We start from the raw sequence: 19,768 nt of genomic DNA, 5'->3' as shown, positions 1-19,768 counted from the left end.
TCGATTATTTAATTTATCCGTGCCCGAACACGCCGCTATGCGCAGTTATGTGAAGGAATCCCTGGAGAAGGGACATATTCGCCCATCGTCATCACCACTGGGAGCAGGGTTCTTCTTTGTAGCCAAGAAGGATGGTTCGCTGAGACCGTGTATTGATTACCGCCTTCTTAATAAGATCACTGTTAAATTTCAGTATCCCTTGCCATTGTTATCTGACTTGTTTGCTCGGATTAAGGGGGCTAGTTGGTTCACTAAGATAGATCTTCGTGGTGCGTATAATCTGGTGAGAATCAGGCAAGGAGATGAATGGAAAACTGCATTCAATACGCCCGAGGGTCATTTTGAGTATCTAGTGATGCCGTTCGGACTTGCCAATGCTCCATCTGTGTTTCAGTCTTTTATGCATGACATCTTCCGTGAGTATCTGGATAAATTCCTGATTGTTTACTTGGATGACATTTTGATCTTCTCAGATGATTGGGAGTCTCATGTGAAGCAGGTCAGAATGGTTTTTCAGGTCCTGCGTGCTAACTCTTTGTTTGTGAAGGGATCAAAGTGTCTCTTCGGTGTGCAGAAAGTTTCATTTTTGGGGTTCATCTTTACCCCTTCTACTATCGAGATGGATCCAGTTAAGGTCCAAGCCATCCAGGATTGGATTCAGCCGACATCTCTGAAAAGTCTGCAAAAGTTCCTGGGCTTTGCTAATTTTTATCGTCGCTTCATCTGTAATTTTTCTAGCATTGCCAAACCATTGACCGATTTGACCAAGAAGGGTGCTGATTTGGTTAATTGGTCTTCTGCTGCTGTGGAAGCTTTTCAGGAGTTGAAGCGTCGTTTTTGTTCTGCCCCTGTGTTGTGTCAGCCAGATGTTTCTCTTCCGTTCCAGGTCGAGGTTGATGCTTCTGAGATTGGAGCAGGGGCGGTTTTGTCACAGAGAGGTTCTGATTGCTCAGTGATGAAACCATGTGCTTTCTTTTCCAGGAAGTTTTCGCCCGCTGAGCGTAATTATGATGTGGGCAATCGAGAGTTGCTGGCCATGAAGTGGGCATTCGAGGAGTGGCGTCATTGGCTTGAAGGAGCTAAGCATCGCGTGGTGGTATTGACTGATCATAAGAACTTGACTTATCTCGAGTCTGCCAAGCGCTTGAATCCTAGACAGGCCCGTTGGTCGTTATTTTTTGCCCGCTTCGACTTTGTGATTTCGTACCTTCCGGGCTCTAAAAATGTGAAGGCGGATGCTCTGTCTAGGAGTTTTGTGCCCGACTCTCCGGGTTTATCTGAGCCAGCGGGTATCCTCAAGGAAGGAGTCATTGTGTCTGCCATCTCCCCTGATTTGCGGCGGGTGCTGCAAAAATTTCAGGCGAATAAACCTGATCGTTGTCCAGCAGAGAAACTGTTCGTCCCTGATAGGTGGACTAATAAACTTATCTCTGAACTTCATTGTTCGGTGTTGGCTGGTCATCCTGGAATCTTTGGTACCAGAGAGTTAGTGGCTAGATCCTTCTGGTGGCCATCTCTGTCACGGGATGTACGTACTTTTGTGCAGTCCTGTGGGATTTGTGCTAGGGCTAAGCCCTGCTGTTCTCGTGCCAGTGGGTTGCTTTTGCCCTTGCCGGTCCCAAAGAGGCCTTGGACACATATTTCGATTGATTTCATTTCTGACCTTCCCGTTTCTCAAAAGATGTCAGTCATTTGGGTGGTCTGTGATCGCTTTTCTAAAATGGTCCATCTGGTGCCCTTGGCTAAATTGCCTTCCTCCTCTGATTTGGTACCTTTGTTCTTTCAGCATGTGGTTCGGTTGCATGGCATTCCTGAGAATATTGTTTCTGACAGAGGTTCCCAGTTTGTTTCAAGGTTCTGGCGAGCCTTTTGTGGTAGGATGGGTATTGACCTATCCTTTTCCTCGGCTTTCCATCCTCAGACTAATGGCCAGACCGAACGAACCAATCAGACCTTGGAAACATATCTGAGATGTTTTGTTTCTGCAGACTAGGATGATTGGGTGTCCTTTTTGCCGTTGGCTGAGTTCGCCCTTAATAATCGGGCCAGCTCGGCTACCTTGGTTTCTCCATTTTTTTGCAATTCTGGGTTCCATCCTCGTTTCTCTTCAGGACAGGTTGAGTCTTCGGACTGTCCTGGTGTGGATTCTGTGGTGGATAGGTTGCAGCAGATCTGGACTCAGGTAGTGGACAATTTGATCTTGTCCCAGGAGAAAGCTCAACTTTTCGCTAATCGCAGACGTCGTGTGGGTCCCCGACTTCGTGTTGGGGATCTGGTTTGGTTATCTTCTCGTCATATTCCTATGAAGGTTTCCTCTCCTAAATTTAAACCTCGTTTTATTGGTCCGTATAGGATTTCTGAGGTTCTCAATCCTGTGTCTTTTCGTTTGACCCTCCCAGACTCCTTTTCCATACATAATGTATTCCATAGGTCGTTGTTGCGGAGATACGTGGCACCTATGGTTCCATCTGTTGAGCCTCCTGCCCCGGTTTTGGTGGAGGGGGAATTGGAGTATATTGTGGAGAAGATTTTGGATTCTCGTGTTTCTAGACGGAAACTCCAGTATCTGGTTAAATGGAAGGGTTATGCTCAGGAAGATAATTCCTGGGTTTTTGCCTCTGATGTTCATGCTTCCGATCTTGTTCGTGCCTTTCATGCGGCTCATCCTGGTCGGCCTGGGGGCTCTGGTGAGGGTTCGGTGACCCCTCCTCAAGGGGGGGGTACTGTTGTGAATTCTGTGGCTGAATTCACTCCTGTGGTCACAAGTGGTACTGCAGCTTCTGAGCTTCCTCCCTCAGGTGTTCTGGTGAGCTCGTTAACTGCTTCATTACTTAACTCCGCCTGATGCTCCTTGTCAATGTTTCAGTGTTGGATCTGAGCTTCTCCTGATTGTTCCTGTGACCTGCTGCTCTGTATAGCTAAGTGCTTTTTGTTTTTTATTTGTTGCTTTTTTTCTGTCCAGCTTGTCTTTTGTTTTGCTGGAAGCTCTGAGACGCAAAGGGTGTACCGCCGTGCCGTTAGTTCGGCACGGTGGGTTTTTTTTGCCCCCTTTGCGTGGTTTTGCTTTAGGGTTTTTTGTAGACTGCAAAGTTCGCTTTACTGTCCTCGCTCTGTCCTAGAATATCGGGCCCCACTTTGCTGAATCTATTTCATCCCTACGTTTTGTCTTTTCATCTTACTCACAGTCATTATATGTGGGGGGCTGCCTTTTCCTTTGGGGAATTTCTCTGGGGCAAGTCAGGCCTATTTTTCTATCTTCAGGCTAGCTAGTTTCTTAGGCTGTGCCGAGTTGCCTAGGTAGTTGTTAGGCGCAATCCACAGCCGCTTTTAGTTGTGTTTAGGATAATAATAATAATAATAATAATAATAATCTTTATTTTTATATAGCGCTAACATATTCCGCAGCGCTTTACATTTTGCACACATTATCATTGCTGTCCCCGATGGGGCTCACAATCTAAATTCCCTATCAGTATGTCTTTGGAATGTGGGAGGAAACCGGAGTGCCCGGAGGAAACCCACGCAAACACGGAGAGAACATACAAACTCTTTGCAGATGTTGTCCTTGGTGGGGTTTGAACCCAGGACTCCAGCGCTGCAAGGCTGCTGTGCTAACCACTGCGCCACCGTGCCGCTCACGGTGGATAGGATAGGATCAGGTGTGCAGTCTACAGAGTTTCCACGTCTCAGAGCTCGTTCTTGTATTTTTGGGTATTTGTCAGATCACTGTGTGCGCTCTGATCGCTATGCACACTGTGTTTCTGGATTGCCTTCATAACACCTGTCATTAGCAAACATAACACTCTCCATAGCTTCGATCTTCTAGCTCTCGTTTAGTAGTTGTTGAAAACAACACTACATTAGGCCTACAAGTTGGGTCTGGGTTGTAGAGATGGTGTCTGCCGCTCCAAGGTGTTCTCCAGGTTGCCTTTCCTGAGCTTCTATCTTCAGGCTCTTGTTAAATAGTTGTTAAATGGAACAACTGCATTTGGCCTACTAATTGGGTTGGGGCCTACTAACAGTGTCTGCCGCTCCTTGCTGTTCTCCTGGTTTCCTGTCCTGAAATTCCATTTTCAGGCTCTCGTTAAGTTGTTGTTAATGTTAGACTGCATTTGGCCTACTAGTTGGGTTGGGGCGTACTATCGGTGTCTGCCGCTCCTTGCTGTTCTCCTCCACTGAACAAAGCTGTGCCGCCTGTTTACTACTGTTGCCAATTTTGAACTGCATTTAGACTACTTACTGATTTGGGCCTACTCTCTGTGTCAGCCTCTCATTACAGTTGTCCTCCACTGCAATGCCCCCTGGTTAGTCCTGTTACCAATTTTGAACTGCATTTAGCCCACTTTATTCTTTGGGCCTATATCTGTGTTTCCTCCTCATCCTGCCCATTGCCCAGCCAGTGATAGATGAGTCTGCTGGTACATTGACCCATAACGCAACATTCCCCGTGCACGCTACACAGCAAGATTGTGACCCTGCTGAAAGTCAGGTTCCTCTTCCCGCATACCATACCACCTTACACGGGGACAAAGAGGAAGGTGCAGATGAAAGTGCAGGTTCTTTCATCAGATGGGGGGAGGAAAACTCGTTGGCGACGTCACTGGCACAGGGCCCCTCATAGTACGCAAAAGTGTCGCTGCCGGTGGGAGGCGCCCCCACCGTTCAAACACACCGCCGTACTTTGAGGGGCCCTGTGCCAGTGCCAATGCCAACGAGTGGGCCCCCCCTGCTTGCTCAGGATCACAGCACTTGCAAAGTTGAAATACTTACCTCTCCTTGCTCCACTGCCGTGACGTGGTCCAGATTTCCTGGGCCTACTAAATACTTGAACCAGCCCTACCCCCCACAACTTTAGCCAAATGACCCCCAATTTCCATTGCCTTACTATTATTAGAAGGTAAATTAAGATTGACAAGCTTCAGTACAAGAATGGATGTTTTTGCCATTAAAATGGGCACTGTACATGTTTTCCTGGCCTCCACTCACTGCCGACTATGCTCCCCCATTGACTTGCATTGGGTTTCGTGTTTCGGTCGATCCCCGACTTTTCACGATAATCGGCCGATTCCACTCGACTCGACTGTTGAGATAGTCGGGTTTCGCGAAACCCGACTCGACCCTAAAAAACTATAAGTCACTCAACTCTAGTCCTGATTTCTCAAAACTCCAACATCTGAAATATATCAGAGATATGAAGTGTACAGGCAGCACCACTTAAAAGGATTGCCCTTCTTTAAACAAATAGGCTCAATTATAAAAAACAAACTTAGCTTTGCTTATCTTCTTGGGATTTATTGCTGTATTTCCATTGGTCTCTGTTGTTTGGTTGCAGTGGTGACGTCACATTGCATGAAATCATTAATCTCAGTAGCTCTTCTTGTGTAGACAGCATGAACTGCTGAGCTTACTGATTGACTGCAGCGCTGATGATGTGACATCAACTCTGCAACCGATAAAAAAAGACCGGCGTAGACACAGCACTGAATCCTGAAGGAGTAAGCAAAGCTTTGTTTGTTTTTTACAGATACCTATCTTATGTGCCAAAGTTTGTTGAAAAGAAATAAGACCTTCAAGACCTGGTTCAGGTAATACATTAAAATCTTCAAAATCTTTAGAAAATTTTAATGTGTTACCTGAACTAGTTCATAGTTTTATACATTTTCAACAGAGACCTCTTACGTTTATCTACTTCTGTTTGAATGTGCCAAATTTCTCAAATTTTATCTACTACTGCTAAGCACACCAGCAAAATTCCTGGCACCCACGGCATTTCGTTCATCCATCCTGCATCAAGCTGATATACAACAGGGGGGTGAGCCCTGTTGATTTTAAGTGTCACATAGTCTGTCAGTATATACACACACCTTTTTTGAAAGGCCACAGAGACCAAACAGAAAAGCCAACTATTGGATGCATGTTTACCGAAAACAGGTGACATAAAGTCACCTGGCAGTCTGGTGCGAAACTTCCAGATTTCTTTGAAAATCTGCAACATAATAGCAACTATTTTTCACCCTGGCTTTCAAAGGAAGTACACTAGCCTTGTTAGGTTCAAAAGTTTTAGTTATTAATACTTACATTTTATGTCAAAACAGGTGAAAAATACTTTTGAAAGGGATTTTCACATCTCAAAAACAGGGCAGTCAAATGTCCCAGAAGAATAGCTCTCTGTACTTCTTCGGCAGCCCCATTGGCAATGAATAGAGCACTGGCAACACCAAATATGCAGTGACAAAGAATTCTTCTGAGAGGGTATTTCATAGTTGTCACCTGAATTTTGGAAATGTGACACCTGCCAATATGGGCAAGTGTACCTTGTGACTTCTTTTATTGAAAGCACAACATGGAAGTATGGACAGGATAGAATTCTTTGCTCACACGTTGTGTAAACTTTACCCAAATTACCCTTTGCTTTTGTCGACAGTTTATGTTAATAATTTTTCATTAGGGTTAATCATACAGATGCAATTTTCTTATTTTATATAGGGATGTCGATCTAAAGGATTATGAAGCATGGCTTGGAATCCACAATATCTATAGCAGGACACAAAAACATAAGCAAGTTTTTAATATTTCACAACTAGTCCGTGGGCCAAATGGATCAAATCTTGTTCTTTTAAAACTTTCCAGGTAAGATAATTGGAATTTCTAGTAAAGCTAAACAATATGGGTGACTTTACATTTTTGCTTTTTAAGTCCATACACGTAATCTGTAATTACATTTTTCAGTTAACTGGGAGTGTGGCACATGTAAAGTTTATTTACTTCATTAATACACTTGTACCCTATAATCAAAAGGGTTCTTTTGCTAACTTTCCGGCAGGGAGACACAAGAAGAAAATGCAACTATGTTTTGTCTAAATGCACAGAACATGTGTTATTCATAAAACTAAGTTCTTCAGAAGGGATTACAGCTAGCTGAAGGTTTTTAAATGTATAGTGACTCATTCCATACCTTATCAGCATCGATTCACATTCTACTGCATATAACCTACTTCATCTGCAAAGGATATGAGTTACCCATAGAAAATGTATTATTCAATCACATGGAATGCTAGAGAGGGACTCATGGAAAGGGTTTTTTTCTAAAAACAATATCCTTTCTTTGATCAAATATGTACAAGGTAATTAGCATTTTGTCACATCAAATACTGCAGTTTATAGTGGCATGAGAATCAAATTTGATGGATTTTCTGTGGGTATACTTAACCGAATAACAACCAAGTGCGGTAAATTTCCAGTGCTTGGTCCTGGGCCTTAACCCAGCTCCATTGTAAATTTAAAGTATGGGGTTAACCCTCCTACTCCTGCAAACTAGGTTTAGTTCTCAGCTGTGAGACACAGGCAGGGATCTTGGGAAGAAGACAGAAGCAGTTTACTAATCCTTTAGGGATCAGTGAGCACTATGCTTCTACAAGACCTTGGTGATCACAGAAATACATGCACTTACATGACTTGACAAGCTATCAGTGAAGTTATTAATAGTTATCTTAATAATTTTCTGGCGAGCTTTATTCTCTTGAGTACATAAAAGATCAAATGCCACTGCTGGCAGCTTCCTGTGCAATTGACACCTCCAATGAAATCTCAAATTTCCTAGACAATTCAATTATTAATATGCTGCAGACCATTGTGGCACATTATTCCACCTTGGCTGAAGCAACAATTGATCCAGCATTGTCATGTTTATAAAACACTTTGAAACAAAGGTCATAACACTGTTTCCACAACCAAATCAACATAACACCAACCTGTTAGTATACTTGAAATTAAATTTGGAGGGCTCTGGACATTATGTCACCCCATATCATATTCCTTGGAAAAGAATCAATGTGGCATGTATTCCTGCACATGGCTCTTATACTCAATATAGAATAAATCTATATGTTTTGAAAATGTTGCTTCCATTTCTTTTCATTTGCATATCATTGATCCTATTATTTCCATAAATCCATGACTTTTCCTTTTTGGTGTTGCAATTTTAATGTTGAGAAGTATATAATTCATTAACAAAACCTCCAAGAACTATCCTTATTGTCCCTCAAAAGGACCCGACTTAATAGAAATGTTAGACCCAAACTTTGGGGTAATGGGATGCCAGCATGCAGTACTCTTTCCACTAATCTAGTACTGCCCCATACTTTCTTAAGCTGTTCCCGAAAAATAACATCTTTACAACGGTTACCATTCGGCAAAAGCTTAGCAAAGTGATATCGCTGGATTAGTTAAAAGAGTGAGGTAAGGTGAGATCTTGCTGCTCTGTATAGCGGGATCCTACAATTTTGGAAGTTCTGACCTGACCTTTCAAGTGACATTAGACACATTTCTGAGAGGATTTGCTATTGGATAACATATTGCAAAATCACCCATCTAGGGCTGCACACTATGGTAAAAATAAAATGGACACGACTTGACTGGTGATGAACACTATTTATAGCTTAACCCCTTCATGACCTTGGGATTTTCCATTTTTCCGTGTTCGTTTTTCGCTCCCCTCCTTCCCAGAGACATAACTTTTTCATTTTTTTATCAATATGGCCATGTGGGGGCTTATTTTTTGCGGGACGAGTTGTACTTTTGAACAACAGCATTGGTGTTACCATGTCGTGTACTAGAAAATGGGAAAAAAATTCCAAGTGCAGTGAAATTGCAAAAAAAGTGCAATCCCACACTGGTTTTTTGTTTGGCTTTTTTGCTAGGTTCACTAAATGTTAAAACTGACCTGCCATTATGATTCTCCAGGTCAGTACGAGTTCATAGACACCTAACATGATTAAGTTATTTTTTATCTAAGTGGTAAAAAAACCTCCAAACTTTGCTAAAAAAAAATAAAAAATACAAATGGTGCCTTTTCCGATACTCATAGCGTCTCCCTTTTTCATGATCTGGGGTCAGTTGAGGGCTTATTTTTTGCATTCGGAGCTGGCGTTTTTAATTATACCATTTTGGTGCAGATACATTCTTTTGATCGCCTGTTATTGCATTTTAATGCAATGTCGCAGCGACCAAAAAAACGTAATTCTGGCGTTTCAAATTTTTTTCTCGCTACGCCGTGTAGCGATTAGGTTAATGCTTTTTTTTATAGATCGGGCGATTCTGAACGCGGCATTACCAAATATGTGTAACTTTGATTTTTTTTTTATTGATTTATTTTGACTGGGGCAAAAGGGGGGTGATTTAAACTTTTAGATTTTTTTATTTTTTTCACTTTTTTTTTAACTTTTTTTTTTTTACTTTTGCCATGCTTCAATAGCCTCCATGGGAGGCTAGAAGCAGGCACAACGCGATCGCCTCTGCTACATAGCAGCGATCTGATGTTCGCTGCTATGTATCAGAAATTCGGGTGTGCTATGAGCGCCGACCACAGAATGGCGCTCACAGCTACCGGCGATCTGTAACCATAGAGGTCTCAAGGACCTCTATGGTTACAATGTACAAGCATCGCCGACCTCCGATCATGTGACGGGGTCGGAGATGCGATCATTTCCGGCCGCCCGGCCGGAAGCGGTAGTTAAATGCCGCTGTCTGCATTTGACAGCGGCATTTAATTAGTTAATAGGCAAGGGCAGATCGCGATTCTGCCCGCGCCTATTACGGGCACATGGCACATGTCAGCTGTTCAAAACAGCTAACATGTCCCGGTTTTGATGCAGTGAGCTCACCGCCGGAGCCCGCATCAAAGCGGGGCTTCTGACCTCGGATGTACTATCCCGTCCGAGGTCAGAAACAGGTTAAGATACATTATTATCCGCTTAATCCCATATGACGACGTACTAACTCATCAAGGTGACCTGGGACTTAATTGATGGAATAGTATGTCATATGCGATCGGCTCCCAGGGGGAGCGCGGCCGATCGCGGCCGGGTGTCAGCTGACTATCGCAGCTGACATCTGGCACTATGTGCCAGTACCGGTCACGGACCGCCCCTGGCACATTAACACCCGGCACATTGTGATCAAACATGATTGCAGTGTTCTGGCAGTATAGGGAAGCATTGCGCAGGGAGGGGGCTCCCTGCGTGCTTTCCTGAGACCCTCGGAGCAATGCAATGTGATTGCGTTGCTCCAAGGGTCTCCTACCTTCTTCTCCCTGCAGGAACCGGATCCAAAATGGCCGCGGGGCTGCATCCGGGTTCTGCTGGGAGGTGGCTTATCAGCGCCTGCTCAGAGCAAGTGCTGGTAAGCCTGCAGCCCTGCATGTCAGATCGCTGATCTGACACAGTGCTGTGCAGTGTCAGATCAGCGATCTGACCCTATAACATGATGCCTCCCCTGGGGCAATGTTGTAAAGTAAAAAAAATGTTAACATGTGTAAAAAAAAAAAAAATTCCTAAATAAAGAAAAAAAATATATTGTTCCCATAAATACACTTCTTTATCTAAAAAATAAAAAAGCTATAAAAGTACACATATTTAGTATCGCCTATAAAACTGTCCCACTAGTTAACCCCTTCAGTGAACGAGGTAAAGAAAAAAAAACGAGGCAAAAAACAACGCTTTATTATCATACCGCCGAGCAAAAAGTGGAATAACATGCGATTAAAAAGACGGATATAAATAACCATGCAAGCGCTGAAAACATCATCTTATCCCACAAAAACCGAGTTGCCACACAGCACCATCAGCAAAAGAATAAAAAAGTTATAGTCCTCAGAATAAAGCGATGCAAAAATAATTATTTTTTGTATAAATTGTTTTTATCGTATAAAAGCGCCAAAACATAGAAAAATAGTATAAATGAAGTATCGCTGTAATCATACTTACCCGAGCAATAAAACTGATTTATCAATTTTACCAAACGTGGAATGGTATAAACGCCCCCCCAAAATAAAATTCATGAATAGCTGGTTTTTGGACATTCTGTCTCACAAAAATCAGAATAAAAAGTGATCAAAAAATGTCACATGCCCAAAAATGTTACCATTAAAATCGTCAACTTGTCCTGCAAAAAACAAGACCTCACATGACTCTGTGGACCAAAATATGGAAAAATTATAGCTAATTTTGTGGGGAGTTTCTACTGTTTAGTAACATTAGGGGCTCTGCAAATGCAACGTGACACCTGCAGACCAATCCATCTAAGTCTGCATTCCAAATGGCACTCCTTCCCTTCCGAATTCTGCCATGCACCTAATCGGTGGTTCTCCCCACATATGGGGTATCAGCGTACTCAGGACAAATTGGACAACAACTGTTGGGGTCCAATTTCTCCTGTTACCCTTGGGAAAATACAAAACTGGGGGCTAAAAAATAATTTTTGCGGAAAAAAATGATTTTTTATTTTCATGGCTCTGCATTATAAACTGTAGTGAAACACTTGGGGGTTCAAAGTTCTCACAACAAATCTAGATAAGTTCCTTGCAGGGTCTAGTTTCCAATATGGGGTCACTTGTGGGGGGTTTCTACTGTTTAGGTACATTAGGGGCTCTGCAAAAGCAATGTGACGCCTGCAGACCAAGTGAAACACTTGGAGTTTCACAACACATATAGATAAGTTCCGTAGGGGGTCTACTTTCCAAAATGGTGTCACTTTTGGGGGTTTCAATGTTTAGGCACATCAGTGGTTCTCCAAAGGCAACATGGCGTCCCATCTCAATTCCTTTCAATTTTGCATTGAAAAGTCAAATGGTGCTCCTTCCCTTCCGAGCTCTGCCATGCGCCCAAACAGTGGTTTACCCGCACATATTGAGTATCAGCGTACTCAGGACAAATCGAACAACAACTTTTGGGGTCCATTTTCTCCTGTTTTGCTTGGTAAAATAAATCAAATTGGAGCTGAAGTAAATTTTGTGTGAAAAAAAGTTAAATGTTCATTTTTATTTAAACATTCCAAAAATTCGTGTGAAACACCTGTAGGGTTAATAAACTTCTTGAATGTGGTTTTGAGCACCTTGAGGGGTGCAGTTTTTAGAATGGTGTCACACTTGGTTATTTTGTATCACATAAACTCCTCAAAATGACTTCAAATGAGATGTGGTACCTAAAAAAACATGGTCTTGTAAAAATGAGAAATTGCTGGTCAAATTTTAACCCTTATGACTCCCTAACAAAATTGTGCTGATGTAAAGTAGACATGTGGGAAATGTTACTTTTTAAGTATTTTGTGTGACATATCTCTGTGATTTAACGGCATAAAAATTACGGAAAGTTGAAAAATTGCGAAATTTTCAAAATTTTTGCCAAATTCCCAATTTTTTCACAAATAAACGCAAGTCTTATCGAATAAATTTTAAAACTATCATGAAATACAATAAGTCACAAGAAAACAGTGTCAGAATCATCAGGATCCGTTGAAGCGTTCCAGAGTTATAACCTCATAAAGGGACAGTGGTCAGAATTGTAAAAATTGGCCCGGTCATTAACGTGCAAACCACCCTTGGGGCTTAAGGGGTTAAAGTACTATGTATACTCTCTAAGCAATTTTTGATTTTTTGCCATGTTCGTCTAATCGCATCATGTTCAGGGTGTAGCTTTTTCTCATAAGCTTCTATGGGGGCGTGAAAATATATATATATGCTCAACAAAACAAATATAAATCATGCTATGAATAACAATCAAAATGTATCTTTGTTTTTTCAACTGTTTATATTCCCTTTGACAAAAATACAGATTTTTGTCAAAGGGACTATAAATATGTTTTCCAGTTAAAAGCAAATGTTTAAGTGAATGAAATATTGATTTTATAAATAGAATATATAGCATGTACCTGTGCTCCCATAAAATAATTTCTATATCTTAAACAGGAAATCACACAAAAAATGAACACTACATTATTGCTGAAACAGTCTAATGCTTGATGTTTTGATATTAAATTGGCAATGTAGATGCACATATTACATATGAATCTTTTTTTGCACAGATTCCATTTTACTTCTAGATTAATAGTTTAGACTCCCTGTTGGTATAAGTAACTGCTGCCAACAGGTGGCGCTATAGAGTTCAAGTCCCTTAATCTGGGAAGAGGCAATTTGTATATATAGTTTCCCAGAAGAGCATTGTACAGCGAATAAGCCTCCTTACCTTGACAAGCTAGAGCTGGTATGTCACTCTCCACAAGGAGTAATGTTGCCCCTTAGACCCCAGTCCAGAGCCTCTCACCTAGCCAAATCAGTTCTCATACTTTGCACTGACGAGGACCAATAGCTCGAAACACCGTGTCTGCAAATTGAGTTTCCGACTTGGCTTTAATCTTAAGTCAAATTGCAAGACTCGTTAAAGGGTTGATTGTGAATTCTAGGATTGCTGCTTCCAACAGGTGGTGCTATAGTTCAAGTCCTCTTTCTCTTTGAAGAGGCAATTTGCATACGGTATAAGTAACTGTAATTTATTGAACAAACATCTAGAATAAGGATATGGTTTGTAGATCTAGCTGTAATATCAAACTAACCTATTTTTTACTTATATTATTTAATATTTTAACAGATCAGCAGTTCTTAATGAGTATGTAGCCCTTATCAAATTGCCCAATTATGGATGTACAATTCCAGAGAAAACCGCATGTGCTGTGTATGGCTGGGGACACACAGGAAGTAAGATATTTTTATACATTCAATTAATTTTGTGTTATTAATATTTATTATTCTATATTATATATTTAATTATTAAACATTGCTAATTCAGCATATTTTAATAATCTTTCCCATACTAGTCATACTATCAATGTATACTAAAATAGTGTCAGTGTGGTCAATGGAAGACTGAATCAACATGTCAAACTTAACTCTGCTCATTATTATCATGTTATTATAAGTTTTATATAAATTGTATCACTTAAAATTGAGCAGAATATAATATGTTGACTAGCAACTAGCAATACATTTATGAAAGGGTGTTTTACCTGTAGCAGCTAAACAAACCCATTTGATTTACTGTTTTTTATTCAGCCCTGGAATCTTGATCAATAGCTTCCCCAACAGTATGATACCACCACAGACAACTAGATGCCCCCTGCTACTCCATACAGTATAATGCTCCACGGCCCCCCCACACATTATGATGTGTTTGTGACCACCAATGCATACAGTATGATGGAATATCAGCCTCCCACACATAGCATTGCGGCCCCCAAATCCCTCTTCCACAAACAGTATTACAGACCCCGTCTGTTATGACCTGGTGGTTAGGACAATAATGGACCTGGTGGTTAAGAGCACCGGAATGACCTGATAGTTACAAATAATATAGGACGAGCTCTGAGACGTGGGAACTCTGCTGACCGCAATCCCTAATCCTATCACACACACTAGAAATAGCCGTGGATTGCTCCTAACGCTCCCTATGCAACTCGACACAGCCTAAGGAACTAGCTAGCCCTGAAGATAGAAAAATAAAGCCTACCTTGCCTCAGAGAAATTCCCCAAAGGAAAAGGCAGCCCCCCACATATAATGGCTGTGAGTAAAGATGAAAATACAAACACAGAGATGAAATAGATTTAGCAAAGTGAGGCCCGACTTACTGAACAGACTGAGGATAGGAAAGGTAACTTTGCGGTCAGCACAAAAAACTACAAAAAGACCACGCAGAGGGCGCAAAAGACCCTCCGCACCGACTCACGGTGCGGAGGCACTCCCTCTGCGTCCCAGAGCTTCCAGCAAGCAAGACAAAATTCAAAATGGCAAGCTGGACAGAAAAATAGCAAACAAAAGAAAAACAAGCAGGAACTTAGCTTCTGCTGGGAAAACAGGTCACAAGAACGATCCAGGAGTGAACAAGACCAATACTGGAACATTGACAGGTGGCATGGAGCAATGATCTAAGTGGAGTTAAATAGAGCAGCCAGCTAACGAATTAACCTCGTCACCTGTGGAAGGAAACTCAGAAGTCGCAGCCCCACTCACAACCAACAGAGGAAGCCCATGGACAGAACCAGCCGAAGTACCATTCATGACCACAGGAAGGAGCTTGACAACAGAATTCACAACAGTACCCCCCCTTGAGGAGGGGTCACCGATCCCTCACCAGAGCCCCCAGGCCGACCAGGACGAGCCAAATGAAAGGCACGAACCAGATAGGCAGCATGAACATCGGAGACAAAGACCCAGGAATTATCTTCCTGACCATAGCCCTTCCACTTGACCAGGTACTGGAGTTTCCGTCTCGAAATACGAGAATCCAAAATCTTCTCCACCACATACTCCAACTCCCCCTCAACCAACACCGGGGCAGGAGGATCAACGGATGGAACCACAGGCGCCACGTATCTCCGCAACAACGACCTATGGAATACATTATGGATGGCAAAAGAAGCTGGAAGGGTCAAACGAAACGACACAGGATTGAGAATCTCAGAAATCTTATACAGACCAATGAAACGAGGCTTAAACTTAGGAGAGGAAACCTTCATAGGAACATAACGAGACGACAACCAAACCAAATCCCCAACACGAAGTCGGGGACCCACACAGCGCCGGCGGTTAGCGAAACGTTGAGCCTTCTCCTGGGACAATGTTAAATTGTCCACCACATGAGTCCAAATCTGCTGCAACCTATCCACCACAGTATCTACACCAGGACAGTCCGAAGACTCAACCTGCCCTGAAGAGAAACGAGGATGGAAACCAGAATTGCAGAAAAACGGCGAAACCTAAGTAGCCGAGCTGGCCCGATTATTAAGGGCGAACTCAGCCAAAGGCAAAAAGGACACCCAATCATCCTGATCAGCAGAAACAAAGCATCTCAGATATGTTTCCAAAGTCTGATTAGTTCGTTCGGTTTGGCCATTTGTCTGAGGATGGAAAGCCGAGGAAAAAGACAAATCAATGCCCATCCTAGCACAAAAGGCTCGCCAAAACCTCGAAACAAACTGGGAACCTCTGTCCGAAACGATGTTCTTCGGAATGCCATGTAAACGAACCACATGCTGGAAAAACAATGGCACCAAATCAGAGGAGGAAGGCAATTTAGACAAGGGTACCAAATGGACCATCTTAGAGAAGCGATCACAAACCACCCAAATGACTGACATCTTTTGAGAGACAGGGAGATCCGAAATAAAATCCATAGAGATATGCGTCCAGGGCCTCTTCGGGACCGGCAAGGGCAAAAGCAACCCACTGGCACGAAAACAACAGGGCTTAGCCCGAGCACAAGTCCCACAGGACTGCACAAAAGAACGCACATCCCGCGACAAAGACGGCCACCAAAAGGATCTAGCCACCAAATCTCTGGTACCAAAGATTCCAGGATGACCAGCCAACACCGAACAATGAACCTCAGAGATAACTCTACTAGTCCATTTATCAGGGACAAACAGTTTCTCCGCTGGGCAACGGTCAGGTCTATCAGCCTGAAATTTTTGCAGCACCCGCCGCAAATCAGGGGAGATGGCAGACAAAATTACCCCCTCTTTGAGAATACCCGCCGGCTCAGGAACACCCGGAGAGTCGGGCACAAAACTCCTTGACAGGGCATCAGCCTTCACATTCTTAGAGCCTGGAAGGTACGAAACCACAAAATCAAAACGGGAGAAAAATAGCGACCAACGAGCCTGTCTAGGATTCAACCATTTGGCAGACTCGAGATAAGTCAAATTCTTGTGATCCGTCAAGACCACCATGCGATGCTTGGCTCCTTCAAGCCAATGACGCCACTCCTCGAATGCCCACTTCATGGCCAACAACTCTCGATTGCCAACATCATAATTGCGCTCAGCAGGCGAAAACTTTCTAGAAAAGAAGGCACATGGTTTCATCACCGAGCCAACAGAACTTCTTTGTGACAAAACAGCCCCTGCTCCAATCTCAGAAGCATCAACCTCGACCTGAAACGGGAGCGAAACATCTGGCTGGCACAACACAGGGGCAGAAGAAAAACGACGCTTCAACTCCTGAAAAGCTTCCACAGCCGCAGAAGACCAATTGACCACATCAGCACCCTTCTTGGTCAAATCAGTCAACGGTTTAGCAACACTAGAAAAATTACTGATGAAGCGACGATAAAAATTAGCAAAGCCCAGGAACTTTTGCAGACTCTTCACAGATGTCGGCTGAGTCCAATCATGAATGGCCTGGACTTTAACAGGGTCCATCTCGATAGTAGAAGGGGAAAAAATGAAACCCAAAAATGAAACCTTCTGAACTCGAAAGAGACACTTTGACCCCTTCACAAACAAAGAATTAGCACGACGGACCTGGAACACCATTCTGACCTGCTTCACGTGAGACTCCCAATCATCCGAAAAGACCAAAATATCATCCAAATATACAATCAGGAATTTATCCAGGTACTCTCGGAAGATGTCATGCATAAAGGACTGAAATACTGATGGAGCATTGGAAAGCCCGAATGGCATAACCAGGTACTCAAAATGGCCCTTGGGCGTATTAAATGCTGTTTTCCATTCATCGCCCTGTTTAATACGCACAAGATTATACGCACCATGAAGATCTATCTTGGTGAACTAACAAGCCCCCTTAATCCGAGCAAATAAATCAGACAGCAGCGGCAAAGGGTACTGAAATTTGACTGTGATCTTATTAAGAAGGCGGTAATCAATACAAGGTCTCAAAGAACCATCCTTCTTGGCCACAAAAAAGAACCCTGCTCCCAATGGTGACGACGACGGGCGAATATGACCCTTCTCCAAGGATTCCTTTACATAACTCCGCATAGCGGCGTGCTCTGGCACAGATAAATTGAACAGTCGGCCCTTAGGAAACCTACTACCAGGAATCAAATTGATAGCACAATCGCTATCCTTATGAGGAGGTAGGGCACTGGATTTGGGCTCATCAAATACATCCCGGCAATCCGACAAAAACTCCGGGACTTCAGAAGGGGTGGATGATGAAATAGACAAAAATGGAACATCACCATGTACCCACTGACAACCCCAGCTGGACACAGACATTGACTTCCAATCCAATACTGGATTATGGACCTGTAGCCATGGCAACCCCAAAACGACCACATCATGCATATTATGCAACACCAAAAAGCGAATATCCTCCTGATGTGCAGGAGCCATGCACATGGTCAATTGGGTCCAGTACTGAGGCTTATTCTTGGCCAAAGGCATAGCATCAATTCCTCTCAATGGAATAGGATACTGCAAGGGCTCCAAGAAAAAACCACAGCGCCTAGCAAACTCCAAGTCCATCAAATTCAGGACAGCGCCTGAATCCACAAATGCCATAACAGAATAGGATGACAAAGAGCAAATCAGAGTAACGGACAAAAGAAATTTCGACTGTACCGTACCAATGGTGGCAGACCTAGCAAAACGCTTAGTGCATTTAGGACAATCGGAGATAGCATGAGTGGAATCACCACAGTAAAAACACAGCCCACTCCGACGTCTGTGTTCTTGCCGTTCAGCTCTGGTCAAAGTCCTATCACATTGCATAGGCTCAGGTCTATGCTCAGATAATACCGCCAAATGGTGCACAGCTTTACGCTCACGCAAGTGTCGATCGATCTGAATGGCCAAAGACATAGACTCATTCAGACCAGCAGGCATGGGAAATCCCACCATGACATCCTTAAGGGCTTCAGAGAGACCCTTTCTGAAAATTGCTGCCAGGGCACATTCATTCCACTGAGTGAGTACAGACCACTTCCTAAACTTCTGACAATATATCTCTACCTCATCCTGACCCTGACACAGAGCCAGCAAGATTTTCTCTGCCTGATCCACTGAATTTGGTTCATCATAAAGCAATCCGAGTGCCAGAAAAAAACGCATCAACATCACGCAATGCCGGATCTCCTGGCGCAAGGGAAAATGCCCAGTCTTGAGGGTCGCCACGTAACAAAGAAATAGTAATCTTCACTTGTTGAACAGGGTCACCTGAGGAGCGAGGTTTCAAAGCAAGAAACAATTTACAATTATTTTTGAAATTCAGAAACTTAGATCTATCCCCAAAAAACAAATCAGGAATAGGAATCCTAGGCTCTAACATCGGATTCTGAACCACAAAATCTTGAATGTTTTGTACCCTTGCAGTGAGATTATTCATACAAGAGGACAGACCTTGAATGTCCATATCTACACCTGTATCCTGAACCACCCAGAGGTAAAGGGGAAAAGAGAGACAAAACACACTGCAAAGAAAAAAAAATGGTCTCAGAACTTATCCCTCTATTGAGATGCATTAATACTTTGGGCCACCTGTACTGTTATGACCTGGTGGTTAGGACAATAATGGACCTGGTGGTTAAGAGCACACGGAATGACCTGATAGTTACAAATAATATAGGACTAGCTCTGAGACGTGGGAACTCTGCTGACCGCAATCCCTAATCCTATCACACACACTAGAAATAGCCGTGGATTGCTCCTAACGCTCCCTATGCAACTCGACACAGCCTAAGGAACTAGCTAGCCCTGAAGATAGAAAAATAAAGCCTACCTTGCCTCAGAGAAATTCCCCAAAGGTAAAGGCAGCCCCCCACATATAATGACTGTGAGTAAAGATGAAAATACAAACACAGAGATGAAATAGATTTAGCAAAGTGAGGCCCGACTTACTGAACAGACTGAGGATAGGAAAGGTATATTTGCGGTCAGCACAAAAAACTACAAAAAGACCACGCAGAGGGCACAAAAGACCCTCCGCACCGACTCACGGTGCGGAGGCGCTCCCTCTGCATCCCAGAGCTCCCAGCAAACAAGACAAAATTCAAAATGGCAAGCTGGACAGAAAAATAGCAAACAAAAGAAAAACAAGCAGGAACTTGGCTTCTGCTGGGAAAACAGGACACAAGAACGATCCAGGAGTGAACAAGACCAATACTGGAACGTTGACAGATGGCATGGAGCAATGATCTA

General features: G+C 43.0%; 1 protein-coding gene across 1 annotated transcript in view; it reads left to right on the top strand.

The window, feature by feature from the left end:
• The window catches only part of HGF (hepatocyte growth factor), a 240,991-nt gene that overhangs the window by 200,291 nt on the left and 20,932 nt on the right, over nucleotides 1-19,768 (top strand). Inside the window, exons 15-16 of the mRNA XM_069765151.1 lie at nucleotides 6,487-6,630; nucleotides 13,422-13,528. Coding sequence (XP_069621252.1) covers nucleotides 6,487-6,630; nucleotides 13,422-13,528 — 251 coding nt within the window. The remainder of the gene's footprint in view (nucleotides 1-6,486; nucleotides 6,631-13,421; nucleotides 13,529-19,768) is intronic.

This window comes from Ranitomeya imitator, chromosome 4 (genome assembly GCF_032444005.1).
Source record: "Ranitomeya imitator isolate aRanImi1 chromosome 4, aRanImi1.pri, whole genome shotgun sequence".
Taxonomy (NCBI): domain Eukaryota; kingdom Metazoa; phylum Chordata; class Amphibia; order Anura; family Dendrobatidae; genus Ranitomeya; species Ranitomeya imitator.
This window is presented reverse-complemented; position numbering and strand designations above follow the sequence as displayed.